The sequence below is a fragment of the Staurois parvus genome, unplaced genomic scaffold (genome assembly GCF_062004578.1).
Source record: "Staurois parvus isolate SC_StPar_1 unplaced genomic scaffold, SC_StPar_1.0 ptg000017l, whole genome shotgun sequence".
Lineage (NCBI taxonomy): Eukaryota > Metazoa > Chordata > Amphibia > Anura > Ranidae > Staurois > Staurois parvus.
The window spans coordinates 10,071,374-10,082,153 of NW_028317813.1; the positions used below are offsets into that span (position 1 = coordinate 10,071,374).

The 10,780-nt window shown below is 45.1% G+C and overlaps 1 protein-coding gene across 1 annotated transcript; it reads left to right on the plus strand.

Moving 5' to 3' along the window:
* The first annotated feature begins 2,092 nt into the window (after positions 1–2,092).
* On the plus strand, positions 2,093–10,557 carry LOC149473295 (tubulin alpha chain). Its single transcript, XM_089679580.1, has 4 exons — positions 2,093–2,253; positions 7,613–7,835; positions 9,238–9,386; positions 9,462–10,557. The coding sequence occupies exons 1-4, from the start codon at positions 2,251–2,253 to the stop codon at positions 10,434–10,436; spliced, it is 1,350 nt and encodes a 449-aa protein (XP_089535706.1). The 5' UTR covers positions 2,093–2,250; the 3' UTR covers positions 10,437–10,557.
* The last annotated feature ends 223 nt before the right edge of the window (positions 10,558–10,780 follow it).

Genomic DNA, 10,780 nt, shown 5'->3' on the forward strand with positions numbered 1-10,780 from the left:
ATTGATAGGTGGCACTGAATGATCACAGAGGTCACATGGTACAAGGCTATTCACAACAGCCTTGTAACATGTGACAAGCTGTGACCAATCACAGCTCACACAGTAGTTCTCAATGGCTGCAAGAATGCAGCCAGAGAGGAGAAATGATTGTTTTTACAGCCTTTATGGGTGTAAAAGCAATCAGTGTAAAAAAAAAAAAATCTTCATCACCCCCCACATGTAATACAGTGTCACCATGGTGACACTGTACTGCTAGGGTGACAGTATGTAAAAAAAATTAAAAAACATAAATAATATAAAAAAAGAATGTTAAAAAAAATGTTTAAAAATTCAAATTTTTGGTTATAAACTAATTTTTTTTTTAATTAAAAAGATAATGGAATACATTTTGGCCAAGATTTATGATGAAATACTATTTATTTGCAAAATTTTATAAGAAAATCACTTTTTTTTCAAAATTTTTGGACATTTTCATTTACATAGCAAAACAATAAAAAATGAATAAATACCACCAAAATAAAGCTTTATCTGTCTCGAAAAAATTCAAAAAAATTCATATGAGTACAGTATTGCATGACCGCGCAATTGTCATTCAAAGTGTGATAGCACTGAGAGCTGAAAATTGGCCTGGACAGGAAGGGGGTAAAAGTGTCCGGACTGGAAGCGGTTAAGCTGCTTTCACTGCAAGTGCAATGCAGTGCCCCTACAGCTTTCCTACAGGTTAGGTGCACTGAACCATAGACTTCTATTGTGTTTGCTGTGCATTCTGAAAGCGCATCAAACTCCTGAATGCAACCACTGGTGTAGTATCAAGGTCAGCAATGGCGACCCTGCCCCATGGGCCCATGCAACCTCCCTGTCACATTCTGTTTTACACTTGGACAGGATGGGTGGCGGAGACGGTATATACAGGAACCAACCCTCTCCATTTTCCTCCTACAACCCCTGAAAGCCAGGTTCTGAAAAATTTCATTTCACTGGAACCTGCAACCGGTTACAAAATCACTTAAGTGGCCCTCACTCTTCAAAAAGTTGAGTACACCTGGTGTAAATGCTGTAGATGATTCATGGTACCAGCAGGGGCGGACTGACAATCATGGGGCCCCCGGGCAATAGGGGATCAGTGGGCCCGTTTCCTTACCCACACTCAAAGCACACCCAAAAAAGCCTATAAAAAGGTACCAGGGGCATTTCATGGGGCCCCCTACTGACCCCGGACCCTCAAGCAGTGCCCGAGTGCTGGAATGGTCAGTCCGCCCCTGGGTACCAGTAATGGCTCTCTCTGCTCTCACAGACGATCTTTGTGTGAGCAGAGAGCCAGTGGCTGTACCATGCAGCCTGTGTTAACTTGTTTCTGATGCTGTGATTGGTCACAACTATCACATGGTACAGGACAGATTTAATGGGTCCTCTATCCAGTCATGTGATCATCGGTGTCCAGGGAACATAGCAATGCCCGGGCTTGCAGTTGCATGCTCTAGGATCCGCTGATTGTGAAGGATGTATGGGTACGTCCACCCACATCAGCAATGCTCTGGTCCAATCATGGATGTACATTGGTCTGACAGGAAGTAGTTAAACCCCACCCTTATGTCACTGCACATACGTGTTAGGCGGCTAAGAATGGTATTTACATTGAGATTCATTACAAGCTGTGTGCAGCAATATAATGGGGGGGTCACTTGTAAAAGGACCTTTCCTTCTACTTTCATACACCAGCCTCTTATTCCCTTGTCCCAGCCTATGGTTCTGCAGCTGAATGCTCTGTCCCAAACAGGAGACTACAGTGTAAATCGCCTTTCATCCCCACACACAAGTGACTCTATTACAGGGAGAACACAGAAGGTCATTGCCATGTATGGCGTGTGTGGAGCAGATCTGCGCCGCCTGTACGCCACTGATAAGCCGCCCTCCTGTCACACACACCCAGCATTCCCAGAAAAAGGGGAGAAGATTTCACACCACGTGACAATGCCGCACAGCGTCCTCGCCCGCCCGCCAGCCAGTTCAGCACGACGCATGACGGTTTCTTTTGAATGTTCAAAAAGGACCAATAGACGGCCGCGCCCAGGTCACGAGCCCTTCCCTGAGCTGCGCACCGCCCGCGTGACGTCACACGGACAAAGTTGTTAAAAAGTCCAGCCCGGAGAACATTCCAGGGTAGTTCTTACCGAGACTCCTTGTTGTCGACCGGTGAGAAGCCAGTCTTCCCGTTTCTGTCGCCTCTCTTCTTGTCTGAGCTGAGTCATCATGGTGAGTGAGGAGGGAATGTGCGGAAAATTGTGTCTGGGGGAGGGGAAGTAACGGGCACCGTGGAGGGCTCGCTTTACAGACACTGCGTAGTATGTGAGGCGTTGTTACTGACGGGACTACAGGGCGTCCTACACCTGTGGGGTGACTATACAGGGTAGAGCGGTGTAGTGGTGAGGGAGGGAGCGGCCCGCGGCCTGTGAGGGCAATGGCGTCATGGATGTTCTAGGCGGTAATGACACGGTCTGACCTTCTCTGTGTGGGGCGCCTGGGCGGCCTCCGTTAGTTCGATGTCGTTCTGATCGATGTGCGGACGGAGATCTCTACGAAGCAGTAGAAGGCCTGAGTGACTGTACCTCACTGAAATCCCCGGATGGAGGAGTAATGGCTACCGCATGGCACGTGCTGCCACATCAGGACCTCTGGGAGCACCCCACCCTCGGTCAAATCAGGAATGGGAGTGATGGCTACCTGATGACACGTGCTGCCACATCAGGACCCCTGGGAGCACCCCCCCAGTACTTACCTCGGTGAAATCCTTGGATGGGAGTGATGGCTACCTGATGACACGTGCTGCCACATCAGGGCCCCTGGGAGCACCCCCCCCCCCCAGTACTTACCTCGGTGAAATCCTTGGATGGGAGTGATGGCTACCTGATTACACGTGCTACCACATCAGGACCCCTGGGAGCCCCTCATACTGGTGGATGGAACGTCATGAAATCCCAGGATGAGAGTCCATTTTGAGGACGTGTGCTGACACAATAAGACCCCTGGGAGTTCCCCTCCCCTCTATACCGGAAGATGGTACGGACCAGTACGTTCCTCAGTGAAATACCTGGATAGGAGTGATGGCTACCTCATATGTGCTGCCACATTTCCCCAGGGAGCTGAGTGAACTACCCCCTCCCTTTTCTACTGGGTGATGGTACAGATCAGTACTTGAAGTCTCTGGGTAGGAGTGATGGCTACTTGACATGTGCTGCTACAGCAGGACCCCTGGGGGCCTCCCATATTCCCTCTATACTGGCAGATGGTACTCCAATGAAGTCCTGAGATAGGTTTGGCTACCTGAGGGCACTGGCTGCCACATTAGGATCCCCCGTCCCCTAAGAGTTGTACCCACTCACCCACCCCCATACTGGGAAATGGTGCGAACCAGTACTTCAGTGATGGCTACCTGAGGACATGTGCTGCCACATCAGTACCCCTAGAAGCTGACCCCCACCCCCATACTGGGAGATGGTACAGACCAGTACTTCCTCAGTGAAATAACTGGATGTTGATGACTACCTGACATGCTGCCACATCGGGACCCCTGGGAGTTGAGTCAACCCCCCCCCCACACACACCCCTTCTCTATACTGGGAAATGGTAGAGACCAATACTTCAGTGAAGTCGCAGTTAGGTGCAATGGCTACCTGGGGACACGTCCTGCTACATTAACAACCCTGGAAGCTGTTGCCCACATACTGGGCGATGGTAAAGACCAGCATCATGGTTACTTGAACTTGTTCGCTTGCTGAAGCTCAGAGCAGGAGCAAGTGACTTTTTCCTCAAGGCTTTACCATTTTTCATCACTTGGTGGCTTCCTGCAGCCCTCAACGTGGAATTCTGGCCTCCAGCAAAAGTAGCCAACAGCTACAAATACTGTAGCTGCTGACTTTTACTATTAGGGCACTTGCCTGTCCAGGGATCCAGCAATGGCCTCACCCTGAGCTGATTCTTCTGTCATGCATGAAAAATGCTGTGCTTTGTGAATGGTCTGCAGTCCCAGAGGACCTGTGAAATGTCCCTGAAGGGGTGGGCCGAACTTCCGGCTCGATTTGCTGCAGCAAGCTGAGCCAAGAGTGGGAGTGGGTACCTGTCAAAATCAGCTATCCATCCCCCATCCCAAAAGGTGCCAAATGTGGCAGCGGATTGGAGGAGGAGGCGGCAGATAAGTGGAGCTTCCACTTTGGGTGGAACTCCACTTTAAGGCAGCATTCACACTTTGTGTTTGGAAATGCAAATATAATTGCTCTAATTCTGCCAGCAATTCCAAATTGCTTGGTAATTGATGCAAAATGCGGGTTTGGATGCTGTTGTCCTTTAATGGCACCCCAAACGTGACACGATTCTGCTGCTATTGTTGTGCAGCAGGCTTGTACAACAATTATGGCAAAGCTCTTTTAAATGGTGTGAAGCTTGTCCTTTAGAAAGGAGCAGGAGATTCTTTTCAGGTGACAAACATGCGTTTGGTAGCCCATTTAATTGGGCTGGACCTATGTGACGCACAGAATCGTGTGAGAATCATGCTTTGAGAACTGCGTGGTGGGAGTGCTTGTTCTGCAATGCGATGTGAACAGGGCCTTACAGCCACTCCTGTCTGTACACAGGCATCTGTCTACGTAGCATTTCTCAGGGTTAGGCTGGTGACAGTTGGGTGATTTTTAGCAGATTTAGAGTCCATTTGCATAGGCATAAAAACCACTTCCTTTAGATGCAATCAGCATAGTTTTGTACTCATGGAAATGCAGCACTATAGGAATCAATGAGCTAGCAGCGACTACATATGAAAATGTAGGCTGCATTTAACCACACACAGTATGGCAAAGCTGCAGGTTTTATGTGTTTAAACAGTATTTTAGGTGCATATTTTACACAGGATATTCTAGCTATGCCCGCAATAACCAGACAATATGCCTGTGTGAATGGCCACTAATCACGTTCACACTTTCCACTAATGTGAAAATGTGAATTTGCCTGAGTCTTGCACATGTGTGTTGCGCTCACCCTCCCCTGTTGCTGCACTCAGCTGCTGCAGCTACAGAGGGAGCACTGCACATTGTGTGGGCTTTGAAATGAGACTGCTCATTCCATGATTCTAGGGGTGTGCCCAACATAAAGGATACCCTAAATTGGGCAAGATGGCATTCTCTTCCATCAGTAGTTTTGTAGCCAGGCTCTGGGTGAGCTATGATGGGCCTGCAGTATGGTACGTAAACAAAACATTTTAAGACTACAATGTTTTTACAAGTACTGGGACCCCATTGCCAGCATGATGTGTATTACAAAGGTGAACTTGGCCTTTAACAAAGTGTGAAAGGATAGTTGTGCCTTTACAATACATGAACTGTTTTGCAGTCAATGGGAAATGATGATCATATATTAGAAGAATGTGTGCAAGGGTGTAGTCTGCTCCTTGCACATGCTCAGGTATACATGATATGGGGTGAGATCATGAATTCTCAGTACTTGGCTGTGACTCACGATCTGCTGACTCAAGGTATACAACTAGAGGCAGTGTCATTTCCTGGTTCATTGTTGGCGCATTGAAAGTAGATAAGCTGTGAAAAATGAGTGCCTGCAGGGTTCCATGGCCCATCAAGAGACAGCTGAATCAGCTGATGTGCCCTTTGGTCCTTTTTAAAAACTGATGCAAGTACAAGATCAGCTGTCCTGTTGTAACAAAGACTGCATTCTTTGCTTTTCATGAACCTTGGGCTATATTCAGTTCATCATTACATATTGCATACTTTTGAAGCACTGCTAGTGATGATGTAAACTCCTACCAGTTATATAGGTTTTAATGGTGGCCTACAGAGAAATTTTAGTGAAGGTCATCAGTAATCGCCTCCAGAAGATGCTTTGTTGTCAAGCAAATATGCTGAGTTGTATCACGTCTGGTAGCAGTATACACGTAAACCATAGCGGTGCACCTCCCTCAAGGTCCATTGTTTTGTAACCTCTGTATCTATTCCACTAGACAGCTGGTAGGCATAGATTTAACACAGGCCTATCTTCACAAACTAGCCACCCAGAATGGTGTTCTGTACTATAGCACAATTCATTTGACCAAATCTTACATAGTTGACCTTGTGGAACACAGCATTGTAAAAGTTGGTGGGTAGCATCTGTCAGGTAGAATTACTTCTAGAAATGAATGCATACATTCTGATGGATATTGGCCTGAATGCCATTTTCTCATTTCTACTTTGAGATGGGATACTTTGTTCAGGAATATCTGCATTTTAGTAGTTTTGCCTTCCTTGGGTTAAATTATTTAACTTCCGGTACCAGCAGTTTATTGGCATGATTTTGGCTATTTGGTTGTTATGCCCGGTTGTACAAACGTGCTATAACTGGGTTATAATTGAAGCAATCTCTACTACAGCATGGCTAATCCTGTTGCTGCCGGTCTGGCATTCCTCAATGAGTCAGTGAAGAGAAATCTGCTGGTTTCAGCCAGTTTATAGAGTAGAACAAAAATTAGTATGTGAAGCATATGATTAAGCTGTTACATAGAACAATAGAGATGGACAAACTTGGGTGCACCAGGGACACTGAGGCAGAACATTCATCAATTGAGCTTTGTATATAAATGCTGGAAGTAGCTCAGGGCTCTTGCAGAAACATTTTGTAGCAGGAAACCACTTGCTTTATAACAGCAAGTTTTAGGGCTTAACATAAAAATGGATATGATCTCTAGCCCAAAAGAACATATTTGATTTTTTTGTAAAATGACTTTATACCTGTTATAGTATAGTCTGCATTGCTTCATTACATTACCATGTATGGTTGTATAACCATTTCAGCACTGTCATTACTGTTTTGAGCATAAAATACTTGGAAGTTGTTGTTTGCAGCAGTCATTATGCCCCTTACAGGGTTTGACAGATCAGGCTATACTTCATTGAAGAAAGCTGTCTTCTACTGAAATAACCTTTCAATGCCTTTTTGCAGTTAAAGTAAGATGAGGGTCTAGTGTGTGCATATAATCATTTAAGTGTTTTACACCACTCTAGCCAAAACATTTGTTCTAGTTTGGGAGTGAAACTGGTTTCACATTTTTGTAGCCTGCATCTTCAAGGCTGGGCATACACTATACACTCAGATTGTACACTCTCCTGTAGATCTACCAGATATTACAGTGTAAAGGCCTGTCTAATTGGATATAAAGTGAGAGGCTTGTTTTAGGTCTGTCCTTGTATTATAGTTGGTAAATCTAAAGATGATCATATGGACATTCTACAATCGGATTGCATAGTGAGCCTCAGATTCATGCTCACATTCTATCCTTGCCACTGGCACACAGGGAGGGAACATTGAAATGTTACTGATGTACCAATGAAGCAACCCTTGTACTGGCCTTATCTGTCAGATGGCATGTCCAACCCTTTGGAGGCAATTTCTACTTATTTTCTGTTGTCTCACACAAGAAGTATAGTAAACTCACTCAATGAGCATACAGACAGCATTTAAATTGATAGTTCTCTTCCACCTTTTGTCCAAACCTCAAAAGAAATGTGGCAGAATTTTTAATTTAATTCTCGCATGGCAGAGTTTTAGATGAAAACTAATATGCCGTATTTTTTTACAGCGTGAGTGCATCTCTATCCACGTTGGTCAGGCTGGTGTGCAGATTGGTAATGCCTGCTGGGAGCTGTACTGCCTGGAACATGGCATCCAGCCTGATGGGCAGATGCCCAGTGACAAGACCATTGGAGGAGGGGACGATTCCTTCAACACCTTCTTCAGCGAGACTGGAGCTGGCAAACATGTCCCTAGGGCTGTCTTTGTGGATCTGGAACCAACTGTCATTGGTGAGCTGTTAAGACAAACATTGTACAGCCTAAGCCACCTGCACTCTTGTAATGTTTTTACTGACTAATGAATGTTTAATGTGCACATGTAAATCCTTTGACTAGAAATCTTTCCACATGTGGGTATTGGGTATGAACAGCAGTGGACTATTAGTAATAGGCTGTACCTTCTGGTAGGGGGGCATGATCACAAAATTGCAAAACCACTGACTGGTAAAAAAAAAAAGTATTTCCAGTGTTTTTTTAGTTCACACTTAAGGCCTGTTTCACATCTATGCATTTTTGGTGCTTTTTGCAAGAGTGCACTACAGTCGGGGCCTTATTTAAACCCAAAATAGTGCATTTTTGCTTCAGTAGACTTCAAGGGAGGCACTGCAGTAAAGCACGTAGTGTATTTTTAACTTTTTTTAATGCTTTTTGTGTTTTTTTTTTTTTTTTTTTTCTGCCAAACAAATAGGCCAATAAATGCATAAGCACAAAATGCATGAACGTTTGCAAAAGGCACTGCAAAAACCTGATCAAAAGCAAACTGCATAGGTGTGAAGCAGGCTTTAGCCTTGTACACATGAGCTGAAGTAGCTTTGGCCTGTGCACAGCTGTCCTACAGAAGTTGGTCTCATGACCAGATTCTGTCAAAGGGTATGATGGAGAACCAGCATCTGATCAGTGCTGGTTGCCAGTGGCTCCCTGGCAAAACACAAAGGTATGGCGGGGGAGATCAGTATGCCAATTTATTTATTTTTTTCTCCCCCATTCAGCCTGGTTTTAAGGAAAACAACTTCTAGTGTGTACAAGGCTTTAAAGTGGAACTAACCTGCTATCTTTTACACCCAAGGAAGCTGCCATTTTGGCATCTCTTTGATCCGCAGTTGTGATGGTGCTGCACACGAGCAGTTATGACAGCAGCCATTTGAAGCAATTGAGACAGTTATTAGTGATATTAACCACTTGCCCTCTAGAGGATTTACACCGCCCCCTTCCTGACCAGGCCATGTGGCTCTGCATTACTTTAACTGACAATTGCACAGTCATGCAGCACTGTACATAAATTACATTTGTAACTTTTGTTCCCACAGAGGTAGTATTTGATCACCTCTGGTTTTATGCCACCCCCTACCAGATGGTACAGTCTAAATGCAATGTTTTGTGATTGGATATGACTTGCATCCATTGCTTCATTATAAAACCTCTAAATTTAATTTGTCATTCTATTTTAGTTTGTGCTTGTTGAGTTTTAGGCTGCCTGCTCTGCATCAATTATTCCACAGAAGTCTTTAAGCTGTTTATTTAAAAGTGGGCTTACTGGGTGCAGGGCATGAGTTGCACTTTTTTCATATTCTTCCCAGCATGTACAGTCCTGGGTATGTTGGAAAAGACTTATTGCTTTTTTTTTAATGTACAGATGAAGTACGCACAGGCACTTACCGCCAGTTATTCCATCCAGAGCAACTAATTACTGGCAAAGAGGATGCTGCCAACAACTATGCCCGTGGTCACTACACAATTGGCAAGGAAATTATTGATCTGGTGCTGGACAGGATCCGAAAACTGGTATGAACTAATTCTAGAGGAAAATATCTAGGTGCATATATGTTAGATTTACAAAAAAAAATTTTTCCCCAATAGGCTGACCAGTGCACGGGTCTTCAAGGTTTCCTGGTCTTCCACAGCTTTGGTGGCGGTACTGGATCTGGCTTCACCTCTCTCCTAATGGAGCGCCTCTCTGTTGATTATGGGAAGAAGTCCAAGTTGGAGTTTGCAATCTATCCAGCTCCTCAGGTGTCAACAGCAGTTGTTGAGCCCTACAACTCCATCCTTACCACTCACACCACCTTGGAGCACTCAGACTGTGCTTTCATGGTGGACAATGAGGCCATTTATGACATCTGCCGTAGAAATCTAGATATTGAGCGACCCACCTACACTAATCTGAATCGTCTGATCAGTCAGATAGTGTCCTCTATCACAGCTTCCCTTAGATTTGATGGAGCCCTGAATGTAGATTTGACAGAATTCCAGACCAACTTGGTGCCCTACCCTCGTATCCACTTCCCTCTTGCCACTTACGCCCCAGTTATCTCAGCTGAGAAAGCCTACCATGAGCAGTTAACAGTGGCCGACATCACTAATGCTTGCTTTGAGCCAGCTAACCAGATGGTGAAATGTGACCCACGCCATGGTAAATACATGGCTTGCTGCCTGTTGTACCGTGGTGATGTGGTGCCCAAAGATGTTAATGCAGCTATTGCCACCATCAAGACCAAACGTACCATTCAGTTTGTGGATTGGTGTCCTACTGGTTTCAAGGTTGGTATCAACTACCAACCACCAACTGTGGTACCAGGTGGTGATCTGGCCAAGGTACAGCGTGCTGTGTGCATGCTAAGCAACACCACTGCTATTGCAGAGGCCTGGGCTCGGCTGGATCATAAGTTTGATCTCATGTATGCTAAGCGTGCTTTTGTGCACTGGTATGTGGGTGAAGGCATGGAGGAGGGAGAGTTCTCTGAGGCCCGTGAGGATATGGCTGCTCTGGAGAAGGATTATGAAGAGGTCGGTGCTGATAGTGCTGATGCTGAGGACGAAGGTGAAGAATACTGAAAAGTTCTGTTCACTTGAAATGTGCCTTTTCTGTAGTTTATACTTTCCAGTTTTGTCTTTTTTTGTGTGTTTATTTTTTTTAATAAAGTGCCATTTTTAAGTATGGTTCCTAATAGAAGAATGCTTTTCCATTTATTTTCAAGCGAGCCTTTATGAAAGTCTTTTGAAGCTTTGTCACTGTGTATTCAAATGTGTACATTATAAAATGTCTAGGGTTATCAAAGCTATGTGGCACAGTGGCTACTTGGTTAGCACTTTTGTCTGGCAGCACTAGGGTCATTGGTTCGAATCCCACCCACAGCACCACCTGCCTGGAGTTTGCATGTTCTCCCTGTGCTTGCATG